Genomic DNA, 12,603 nt, shown 5'->3' with positions numbered 1-12,603 from the left:
GGGCCGAATGGCCTCCTCCTGCACCTATTGTCTATTGTCACACAAACCATGTGGTGTGTAACTATGTAACTGAGCTCTTTGTGGCAGCTACTTGCATACCTTGGGGAGAAGGCAGGAGAATGGGGTTAGGAGGGAGAGACAGATGAGCCATGATTGACTGGCAGAGTAGACTTGATGGGCCGAGTAGACTTGCTCCTATCACCCGTGACTGGGTGGGCTGAAGGGCATGTTTCCGCACTGTACCTCTAAAGTCTAAAGTCCAAAGCATCTTAATGAGCATGGTACACCATCCCCAACAGGTACTCACTTCTGCTCTGCGTCAGTGAGAGCTTTCCTGACAGCAGCGTACTTGACATTGGCATCAGTCAGGGCCTTCAGGATGTTTTCTTGGGCAGCCAGGTTTTGGTCAATGTAAACTCTCAGCTGGTCGTATTTCTTCAGTTGTTCTTCAAACAGCTTCTGCAATGACATCGATTTTCAACACCACGATACAGGCTGTCTTGGTTACACTGTCATGAATGTTAGAAACATAGACAATACGTGCAGGAGTTGCCAGGCCATTCGGCCCTGCGAGCCATTCAATGTGATCATGGCTGATCATCTCCAATCAGTACCCCGTTCCTGCTTTCTCCCCATATCCCTTGATTCCGTTAGCCCTAAGAACTAAATCTTAAGGGCCTGTCCCACTTACGCGACTTTTTCCGGTGAGTTGCCGGCACCCGTCATAGGTCGTTGCAGGTCGCCGAAAATGTTCAACATGTTGCAAATCCAGCGGCGACCAGAACAAGGTACGACTCTTTGTGCGACTACTCACGACCATACAGGCTTCACCCCGCGACATGTCGCCTGTACGGTCGTGAGTCGTCTCCTCAGTCGCCCAAAGAGTCGTAGCGTCTTTCTGGTCACCGCTGGATTTTCAACATGTTGGCAATTTTCGGCGACCTATGATGGGTGCCGGCAGTCGCCGAAAAAGTCGCGTAAGTAGGACAGGCTCATGACTCTCTCTTGAAAACGTTAATTGCCTTTCCCTCCATTTTCCAATCATGAACTAACAATCATTACAAGACTATTTCTTTTAGGATGAAAGGTCACCCATTCCTCCTCCCCAGAGATGCTGCCTGCCCCGCTGAGTTACTCCAGCATTTGTGTCTACCTTTGACTTAAACCAGCATCTGCAGTTCGATCCTACATATTTGTTTTATACTCTGACTCTGTTGGACCAAACATGGACAGGTGGGACTGCTGTAGATGAGGCATCTTAAGGGCCTGTCCCACTTGGCGATGGGCGGTTGGGCCTCCAGTCCTGTTTCCGTGCATTATAACCCAATAACTCCAAGTGTAACAGTGCAAAGTGATATATTCTGCATCTGACAGTTTTCTCTTTGCACTCCCTCCTGTGTTTGCTTGACTGTTTCGTTGAAGTTGAGAGCCCACAACAGGGTAGATGCCAAGAGGCGTTTGCTTTTCCTTATGAAGAGTTGGAGAAGGGGCAAATAACATCTTAAGAGATTGGGTCAGCCATTTATCAGGGCGGCACAGTGGGGCAGCCTTACAGCGCCAGGAATCCGAGTTTGATCCTGACTAGGGTGCCATCTGTGTGGAGTTTGCACGCACTTCCCGCGACCACGTGAGCTTACCCCAGGTGCTCCGGTTTCCTCCCACATTCCAAAGGCGCTCAGGTGTGTAGGTTAATTGGCTTCTGTAAATTGTTATACGGTCATAAAGAATAGTAGAAGTAGGCCATTCGGCCCATCAAGTCTATTCCACCATGCAACCGTGCCTGATCTATCTTTCCCTCCTATCCCTATTCTCGTGCCTTCTGCCCACAACCCGACTCCCGTACTAATCACCCAAGGGTCTCGACCCGAAACGTCGACCATTCCTTCTCTCCATAGATGCTGCCTCACGCGCTGAGTTACTCCAGCATTTTGTGTCTATCGTCGATTTTACCAGCATCTGCAGTTCTTTCTTCCACGGGATAAGCTGAAGGTTGTGGATCAGCTGTGATCTTGCCGATTGGCTTGAGGGGCCCCATGTAGGGTCCCACTTCAGTTTTAGAGTCTGAAGTTTCTCAAGGTTAATATTTGGGCCAGGCTGTGGATGTGAGGCATATTATGCTTCATGTAATAAGCAAAATCCAGTCAGGTGGTTAGTTTGGATTGTGGATGGCACGGTGGTGCAGCTGGTATAGCCGCTGCCTCACAGCACCCCAGACTCGGGTTCCATCCTGACTATGGGCGTTGTCTATGCGGAGTTTGCATGTTCTCCCTGGGACCGCGTGGGTTTCCCCCGGGTGCTCCGGTTTCCTCCTGCACCCCAAATACGTGCGGGGTTGTAGGTTCATTGGTAAAGATTAGATCTTTAAATGGGACTTCGCTGGCTTTGTTTTGCACTAAACGTCATTCACGATATTCTGTATCTGTACATTGTAAATGGCTCGATTGTAATCACGTGTTGTCTTTCCGCTGACTGGTTAGCACGCAACAAAAGCTTTTCACTGTACCTCGTTACACGTGGCAATAAACTCAACTCAAACTCTGTATATTGGCCCTTGTGTACAAGGAGTGGATGAGGAAATGCATAGAAACATGCACCAGCATACCACAGAGTTTAGTTTGGTTTAGAGTTACAGTGCGGAAACAGGCCCTTCGGCCCACCGGGTCCGCGCACATTAACACCATCCTACACCCACTAGGGACCATTTTTACATTTACCAAGCCAATTAACCTACAAACCTGCACGTCTTTGGAGTGTGGGAGGAAACCGAAGATCTCCGAGAAAACCCACGCAGGTCACTGGGAGAACGTGCAAACTCCGTACAGACAGCACCCGTAGTCGGGATGGAACCCGGGTCTCCGGCCCTCGATTCGCTGTAAGGCAGCAACTCTACCGCTGCGCCACCGTGACTCAGTGAAACAAAGCGGCCATATCTGCCAACTAAGCTCAAATGTTACTTCGGAACTGAATTAAGACGACTCTTTCAATCTATATGTCCCATATGCACAAATCCAGGATTATTGTTTGTAACAAAGATAGGCACAAAATGTTAAAGTAACTCATCGGGTCAGACAGCATGTCTAGGAAAGAACTGCAGACGCTGGTTTAAATCAAAGATAGACACAAAATGCTGGAGTGACTCAGCGGGACAGGCAGCATCTCTGGAGAGAAGGAATGGGTGACGTTTCGAGTCGAGACCCTTCTTCAGACTGATGGACTGCTTCGGGTCGAGACCCTTCTTCAGACAACGAGTTACTGTCCCACTGGGTCACTCCAGCTTTTAGAAACATAGAAAATAGAAAATAGGTGCAGGAGGAGGCCGTTCGGCCCTTCGAGCCAGCACCGCCATTCATTGTGATCATGGCTGATCGTCCCCAATCAATAACATGTGCCTGCCTTCTCCCCATATCCCTTGACTCCACTAGCCCCTATAGCTCTATCTAACTCTCTCTTAAATCCTTGGCCTCCACTGCCCTCTGTGGCAGGGAATTCCACAAATTCACAACTCTCTGGGTGAAAACGTTTTTTCTCACCTCAGTCTTAAATGGGCTCCCCTTTATTCTAAGACTGTGGCCCCTGGTTCTGGATTTGCCCAACATTGGGAACATTTTTCCTGCATCTAGCTTGTCCAGTCCTTTTATAATTTTATATGCTTCTATAAGAACCCCCCCTCATCCTTCTAAACTCAGGGTCTATCTTCGGTTCAAACCAGCATCTGCGGTTCCTTGCTCCATATTATTGTTTTCAAGACATCAATGTGTGTGTGTGTACAGTTGCACACCAACCTTCATTTCTGAATGGTCTGTGGTTACTAGTGTTGTGGTGATGTCGTCCTTTTGAATGGCATCTCGGAGCTGCTGTAAGAGTGACGAGCGCTGGTCTCTCATCTCCTCACTCTTCAACAAGATTCGCTTCATGTTCTGCAGGATGGCCTTGTCCTCTAGGATACATGGAAGGAAAAAGTCACACACGTTTGGAAACCTTTCAGTTGGGCCACATCTCTTCAGTTGTCCTTGCAACGTTGATTTTAACACCGTGATACAGGCTGTATTGGTCACGCAATCTTGAATGAGGGCCTGTCATAGAAACATAGAAACATAGAAAATAGGTGCAGGAGTAGGCCATTCGGCCCTTCGAGCCTGCACCGCCATTCAATATGATCATGGCTGATCATCCAACTCAGTATCCCATTCCTGCCTTCTCTCCATACCCCCTGATCCCTTTAGCCACAAGGGCCACATCTAACTCCCTCTTAAATATAGCCAATGAACTGGCTTCAACTACCTTCTGCAGGAGAGAATTCCACAGATTCACCACTCTCTGTGTGAAAAATGTTTTCCTCATCTCGGTCCTAAAAGATTTCCCCCTTATCCTTAAACTGTGACCCCTTGTTCTGGACTTCCCCAACATCGGGAACAATCTTCCTGCATCTAGCCTGTCCAACCCCTTAAGAATTTTGTACGTTTCTATAAGATCCCCTTTGTCCCCACCTACGCGTTTTTTTTCGGCAACTTGCCGGCACCCATCAGTCGCAGCAGGTGGCCGAAAATTTTCAACATGTTCAAAATCCAGCGACGACCAGAACAAGGTATGAATCATTTGAGCGACTACTTACAAGGTTAATTCCCGGGATGGCGGGACTGTCATATGCTGAGAGAATGGAACAGCTGGGCTTGTACACTCTGGAAGGTACACAAATATGCTGGAGAAACTCAGCGGGTGCAGCAGCATCTATGGAGCGAAATAGGCAACGTTTCGGGCCAAAACCCTTCTTCAGACTGATCATTCTGAAGAAAGGTTTCGGCCCGAAACGTTGCCTATTTCCTTCGCTCCTTTGATGCTGCTGCACCCGCTGAGTTTCTCCAGCATTTTGTGTACCTTCGATTTTCCAGCATCTGCAGTTCCTTCTTAAACACTTTGTATACTCTGGAGTTTAGAAGGATGAGAGGAGATCTCATTAAAACATATAAGATTGTTAAGGGCTTGGACTCGCTAGAGGCAGGAAACATGTTCCCGATGTTGGGGGAGTCCAGAACCAGGGGCCACACAGTTTTAAGAATAAGGGGTAAGCCATTTAGAACGGAGATGAGGAAACACTTTTTCACACGGAGTTGTGAGTCTGTGGAATTCTCTGCCTCAAAGGGCAGTGGAGGTAGGTTCTCTGGATGCTTTCAAGAGAGAGCTAGATAGGGCTCTTAAATATAGCGGAGTCAGGGGATACGGGGAGAAGGCAGGAACGGGTACTGATTGGAGATGATCAGCCATGATCACATTGAATGGCGATGCTGGCTCGATGGGCGAATGGCCTACTCCTGCACCTATTGTCTATTGTCTATTGATGGAGTAGACTGGATGGGCCGAAAGGCCTAACTCTGCTCCTACCGCTTATGAACTTGTACACCATAAGAGATAGAAAGCATAGCTTCGTACCATCGGTGACGGTGGGGGATGGAAGGGCAGCGCGGAGGTCTTCCAAGGGTCCGCTCAGCAGCCGCAAGTTGCTGATGTGCAGATTCATCGCCTTGTGCAGCTCAGTGTTGGTGAAGCTGGCCTTCTCGTGGACCTCCATGTACTTGACCCACTCCTTGCTGAGGGCTGACGTCCCGCTGGGCTGGCACAGCTTGCCAGTCACCTCTTGGCATTTCTTCTCCATCGATTCATCCTCATCCATCAGCTCCTTCAACTCTCTCAACGATGCTTCCACGTCCGTGTACAGCCCGGACAGAACTGAGAAGCAAGGACAACAAATCTCATTAACTCAGTAACTAGAGCAATTAGAGGTAGACAAAAATGCTGGAGGTACTCAGCGGGTGAGGAAACACTTTTTCTCACACAGAGTGGCGAGTCTGTGGAATTCTCTCCCTCAGAGTGGGTTCTCTGGATGCTTTCAAGAGGGAGGTAGATATGGCTCTTAAAAATAACGGAGTCAGGGGATATGGGGGAAGGCAGGAACGGGGTACTGATTGGGATGATCAGCCATGATCACATTGAATGGCGGTGCTGGCTCGATGGGCCAAATGGCCTACTCCTGCACCTATTGTCTATTGTCATCACTGGTCACGGGCCTTAAATACCCGCTCAGGTAAAAATCCCATGACTTAGCGCCTCCCACACCGAGACGCCTCCCTTCAGAGCCAAGGGTTGGTTGTGCCTGTGGCTTGCCACCAGGTGCCGCCAAATGACCCCCCCCCCCCCCCCAGAACCAGAGGTTCCGAACCAGAACACGTCGATACGTCAATTTAAGGGAGAGGGGGAAGATGTAACAGGAACGAGCTGCCAGAGGAAGTAGTCAAGGAAGATACGACAATAACATTCATAAGACGTTTGGACAGAAACATGGGTAGGAATGGGTTGGAGGGATGTGGGGCAAATGCGTCCGACTTCGATGGGGCATCTTGATCGGCATGCAAGTGTTGGTCTGTTTCTGTGCTCTGTGACTTTATCAAGAGATGGGGTGTCCTATTTTCAATGCAATAAACTATAACACACTGAAGGGTCACAGGTTGAAAGAACAGTACGAGTTGGTCATTTTCAGCGAGTATATACATGTATAAAAGCAACCCACAAGTTACCAACAGTAGACAATAGGTGAAGGAGTAGACCCTTCGAGCCAGCACCGCCATTCAATGTGATCATGGCTGATCATCCACAATCAGTACCCCGTTCCTGCCTTCTCCCCATATCCCTTGCCTCCGCTATCTTTAAGAGCCCTATCTCTTGAAAGTATCCAGAGACCCGGCCTCCACCGCCCTCTGAGGCAGAGAATACCAGACACACAACTCTCTGTGTGAAAAAGTGTTTCCTCATCTCCGTTCTAAATGGCTTACTCTTTATTCTTAAACTGTGGCCCCTGGTTCTGGACTCCCCCAACATCAGGAACATGTTTCCTGCCTCTAGCGTGTCCAAACCCTTAATAATCTTATATGTTTCAATGAGATGCCCTCTCATCCTTCTAAACTCCAGAGTGTACAAGCCCAGCTGCTCCAGTCTCTCAGCGTGACTATTGTGTCTCCTTTTTACTCACGGGCGCTGATGTTTTCTATTTTACCCATGTGTATGGGCTTTTGTCTTTAGGGAAAAAAACATACTAAAGGAAAAGATTGCGTAAGACCATCGCACAACATTTACCAAATCGTGAAAGGCCTGGATAGAGTGGATGTGGAGAGGATGTTTCCACTAGTCTGTGGGCACAGCCTCAGAATTAAAGGGCGTTCCTTCAGGAAAGAGATGAGGGTGGTGAATCTGTGGAATTCATTGCCACAGACGGCTGTGGAGGCCACAAGTCAGTGGATATATTTAAGGCAGAGATAAATAGATTCTAGATTAGTGCGGGTGTCAGGGGTTATGGTGGGAAGGCAGGAGAATGGGGTTAGGAGGAAGAGATAGATCAGCCATGATTGAATGGCAGCGAAGACTTCAGGGGTCAAATGCCCTAATTCTGCTCCTGTCATTTATGAATATGAAAATGAAAACTCAGGACACAAATGACATAGAATAGACAGTAGGTGCAGGAGTAGAGGCCATTCGGCCCTTCGAGCCAGCACCGCCATTCAATGTGATCATGGCTGATCATCCACAATCAGTACCCCATTCCTTCCTTCTCCCCATATCCCTTGATTCCGATAGCCCTAAGAGTTAAATCTAACTCCCTCTTGAAAACATCCAGTGAATTGGCCTCCACTGCCTTCTGTGGCAGAGAATTCCACAGATTCACAACTCTCTGGGTGAAAAAGTTTTTCCTCATCTCAGTCCAAAACGGCCCAGCCCTTATTCTTAAACTGTGTGACCCCTGGTTCTGGACTCTCCCAACATGGGGAACATTTTTTCCTGCATCGAGCCTGTCCAATCTCTTAACAATTGTATATGTCTCTATAAGATTTCCCTCTCATCCTTCTAAATTCCAGCGAATACAAGCCCAGTCGACCCATTCTTTCACCAAATACGTGGAGGTTCACAAACTCTTGTCCAGCGTTCTAGCGGGAGTTTACATCTGCACACGAACGTACTTTGCATGGATTGAACCAAACTCTTCACTGTGTCGGGACGCACACTCAGAGCGGCACACTTCTCCATCAGGACCGGGGGAATATGATTGAACATGTCCAGGTTGTCCATCGAGTCTGGGTCAATCCTCAAAGAATCCATGAATTGCCTGTTATCAGAGGACACGAAACAAACCAGATTACAAATTAGTCCGTGCGGGATATTGGTAAATCCACCCTCCCAATAGACAATAGACAATAGGTGCAGGAGTAGGCCATTCGGCCCTGCGAGCCAGCACCGCCATTCAATGTGATCATGGCTGATCATCCCCAGTCAGTACCCCGTTCCTGCCTTCCCCCCATATCCCCTGACTCCGCTATCTTTATCTAACTCTCTCATGAAAGTATCCAGAGAACCTGCCTCCACCGCTCACAGAGAATTCCACAGACTCACAACTCTCTGTGTGAAAAAGTGTTTCCTCATCTCGTTCTAATGGCTTACCCCTTATTCTTAAACTGTGTGGCCCCTGGTTCTGGACTCCCCCAACATCAGGAACATGTTTCCTGCCTCTAGCGTGTCCAAGCCCTTAACAATCTTATATGTTCAATGTTTTAAATATGTTTCAACAAAATTAGTCCGTGCGGGATATTCGTAAATCCACCCTCCCCTTTAAACAGGGTAGACAAAAAAGCTGGAGAAGCTCAGCGGGTGAGGCAGCATCTGTGGAGCGAGGGGAATAGGCGACGTTTCCCCCCTCTCCATAGTTGCGGCTGTAGTAGCCATTAGCTTAACTCGCCATGATCGCAATGAATGGCGGTGCTGGCTCGAGGGCCGAATGGCCTCCTCCTGCTCCTATTTTCTATGTTTCTATTTTCCATGTAACTCGGTATGGTATAATTATAACCAGTTTGTTTTTTAATTTTAGGGAGACAAAAATGCTGGAGAAACTCAGCAGGTGAGGCAGCATCTATGGAGCGAAGGAAATAGGTGACGTTTCGGGTCGAGACCTTCTTCAGACTGATGTGAGGGTGGGGGGACCCCCACATTAGACTGAAGAAGGGTCTCGACCCGAAACGTCACCTATTCCTTTGAGTCTGAAGAAGGGTCTCAACCCTATTCCTTCTCTCCATAGAGGCTGCCTCACCCGCAGAGTTTCTCCAGCATTTTTGTCTACCTTCGATTTCCCAGCATCTGCAGTTCCTTCTTTAACCTTTAAATTTTATCTGCCTGTAATTATGTGGGTGGTAGTCGGAGGCCCGTTTGCTGCTGGGATTCTTGTGCAGACGCCCTAGTAGTTGTTAGTTTTAGTTTGAAGAAGCATGGGGGAGAGGTCACAGCTTTGGACCATGCACGAGTTCCACCATGCTCGAGTTTAACTACGAGCAAGATCAAAATGTACTTAAACAAGAAGAAGTTTGGATGAATATCTGACTGTTTTTACTACTACAATAAAGAAACTATCAATCAAGAGACTGTGTTTGGAAGATTTAACTTTTGACGGCATTGAATGTCTCGTGGAGAGAGACACACTTTCTCTAGAGAGTTGTGAGTCTGTGGAATGCGCTGCCTCAGAGGGCCGGTTCTCTGGATGCTTTCAAGAGAGAGCTAGATCGGGCTCTTAAAGATAGCGGAGTCAGGGGATATGGGGAGAAGGCAGGAACGGGGTACTGATTAGGGATGATCAGCCATGCTCACATTGAATGGCGGTGCTGGCTCCGGGATGGGAGTGGGAGATTGCAACCTTCACGTGGTCCGCCTTGTTTCGACGAATGCAATCAACCCGGTGTGCTGGGTTCAAATCAGATCAAATAGAACAAGTTGTCCTACAACCTTAGGCTGTGCATGCCATATGCAAGAAGAAGAACCCTATTCTACACCCACTAGGCACGAGTTTACATTTACACAAAGCCAATTAACCTACTAACCTGCACGTCTTTGGAGTGTGGGAGGAAACCGAAGATCTCGGAGAAAACCCACGCAGGTCACGGGGAGAACGTACAAACTCCGTACAGACAGCACCCGTAGTCGGGATGGAACCCGGATCTCTGGTGCCGTGAGGCTGCAACTCTACCGCTGCGCCACCGTAACGCCCATTAACACCAATAGTACAAAGATTTGTGGGATTATTGCTAAACAGGTAAATATATCAATTTGTTACAATACCTACTCTAAGACTTCATTTTTGGCGTCTATTTTATCCACGACTTCCCGTAGTAATTTAGCTTTTTCTTCACTGGAAAACAAAAGGAGAAAAAACATAAAAGCATGGATTACAATCACTAAGATATGTTAAAATACTTGCGCAATGCAACGCAGTGTAAAATAAAATGGCGCCAAATGCAAGAAAGGAATTCATTGCCATAGACGGCTGGGGAGGCAAGTCAATGGGTATTTTTAAGGTGGAGGTTGACATTCTGGGTGTCGGGGGTTATGGGGAGAAGGCAGGAGAATGGAGTTGAGAGGGAGAGATTGAATGGCGGGGTAGACTTGATGGGCCAAATGCTGTTATGACATGAATTAATGAAGAAAATAATCTGGAAATACCTCATATTCAATTTTTTCTTGCTAAAAAAATGTTGACTTTTGATGAAATGTTAGTAATGTAAAGGCAACAGCAAGTCAAGAGTCAAGAGAGTTTGTCATGTGTCCCAGATAAGACAATGAAATTCTTGCTTGCTGCAGCACAACAGAATATGTAAACATATGTAAACATAATACAGAACAGCAGATAAAAACAGCAGATAAAAGTTCAGTGTATATAACATAACCATATATATATATATATATATACTAGACCAAGTGCAGACCCGTTGGGTCTGCTCCCCCAACGCAGCCGTTCCCTGCCCGTAGCCCCCACGGGAGACGTGGTCCTCCAACTCAAGCGGCTCAGGAATCAGCAGTGCGGCTGTTTTTAAATGGCGTCTTTGAGGCGAGATGCAGGCGCCAGCAGCCGTTATGGTCGCTGGCCAGCAGGAGGCAACAAAATGAGTGAGTGGGGAGGGGGGGGGGGGGGGGGGGGGAGAAGGATTTTATTTAAAAATATGTACATAAACACGACGAAATGTAATCAGGAGTGGATACTTGGAATGAAAAGTGAAATCTCTACCGAAATGGAAAAAATCAGGGCGTTTGTGGGTCGGGTGTTGGCGTAGCAACGAATCAAAGGCTGGCAGCCACAAGTCAGAAACACACAGCCACACAGTCAGACACACACAGAGTTTTAAATATAGATAGATATATTATGGTTATATATATATACACACACACAATAAATAAACAGATAAAGTGCAATAGTAATAATAGACTGTTATAGTTCAGAGTTTGTTTGATGTTGTGTTTAATAGCCTGATGGCTGTGGGGAAGTAGCTGTTCCTGAACCTGGATGTTCCAGATTTCAGGCTCCTGTACTTTCTTCCTGATGGCAATGGAGAGATGAGTGTGTGGCCAGGATGGTGTGGGTCTTTGATGATGTTGGCAGCCTTTTTGAGGCAGCGACTGCGATAAATCCCTTCGATGGTGGGGAGGTCAGAGCCAGTGATGGACTGGGCAGTGGTCACAACATTCTGCATTATTTTCCGCTCCTGGACATTCTCTGACAATTTCAACACTAATAAATACCAAGGGCCAATTGAATCCAATTAAGACAAAATAAATGACACACTTGGTATCTTCAAAGAGAGCAAATCAAGGGCAGCCGACTCATCAAAAGCACAGACAGCTGTGGAGGCCAGGTTATTGGGCATTTTTAAGGCGGACATTGACAGATATATGATTGGTAATGGTGTCAAGGGTTGTGGGGAGAAGGCAGGAGAATGGCAGGGAATGAGAAGGAAAGATAGATCAGCCATGATTGAATGGCAGAGTAGACTAGATGGGCCAAGCATTGCATTTAGTTTGGGCTTTCACAGTTTTTCTTTGTAATGAGCTTTTTGTGACATTAGACTCTGTCACCACTGAAACCAAGGTACATAATTCACTTTAATTCTTAGTGTAGGAAGGAACTGCAGATGCTGGTTCACACCGAAGATAAGACATAAAGTGCTGGAGTAACTCAGCGGGACAGGTGGCATCTCTGGGCGGAAGGAATGGGTGACGTTTCGGGTCGAGACCCTTCTTCAGACTGAGAGGGTGTTGCGGGACTCTTGTTGGACAGAGGAGGAGAACTTCTTCAATGTAGGCATGCCTTGAGGAGATTTCGCAGTAGAGCAGATGAAATGTGTAGGAAGGATCTACAGATGCTGGTTTACACCGAAGATAGACACAAAATGCTGGAGTAACTCAGCGGGACAGGCAGCATCTCCCCCTCTCTCTCCCCCGACTCTCAGTCTTCCAATATTATCATTATTTTAACTGCCTGAAGTTTCTCGTACCCTTGATTTCGGACTCAAAATGGACAATGGTAGAAAGAGCCCTCCATAATATTTGGGACAAAGACCCATCATTTATTTATTTGCCTCTGTACTCCACAATTTGAGATTTGTAATAGAAAAAAAACACATGTGGTTAATTTGCACATTGTCAGATTTTATTAAAGAGTATTTTATACATTTGGTTTCACCATGTAGAAATTACAGCAGGTGTTTATACATAGTCCCCCCCATTTCAGGGCACCATAATGTTTGG

General features: G+C 47.2%; 1 protein-coding gene across 1 annotated transcript in view; it reads right to left on the bottom strand.

The window, feature by feature from the left end:
- LOC116972615 (tyrosine-protein phosphatase non-receptor type 23-like) overlaps window positions 1–10,253 on the bottom strand; it is a 32,679-nt gene extending 22,426 nt beyond the window's left edge. The window contains 5 exon segments of the mRNA XM_033020429.1: window positions 308–459; window positions 3,783–3,937; window positions 5,428–5,724; window positions 8,004–8,149; window positions 10,148–10,253. Of these exon segments, the coding sequence (XP_032876320.1) occupies window positions 308–459; window positions 3,783–3,937; window positions 5,428–5,724; window positions 8,004–8,149; window positions 10,148–10,239 (842 nt within the window). The 5' untranslated portion in view covers window positions 10,240–10,253.
- Between the last annotated feature and the right edge of the window lie 2,350 nt (window positions 10,254–12,603).

This window comes from Amblyraja radiata, chromosome 4 (genome assembly GCF_010909765.2).
Source record: "Amblyraja radiata isolate CabotCenter1 chromosome 4, sAmbRad1.1.pri, whole genome shotgun sequence".
NCBI classification, from domain to species: domain Eukaryota; kingdom Metazoa; phylum Chordata; class Chondrichthyes; order Rajiformes; family Rajidae; genus Amblyraja; species Amblyraja radiata.
This window is presented reverse-complemented; position numbering and strand designations above follow the sequence as displayed.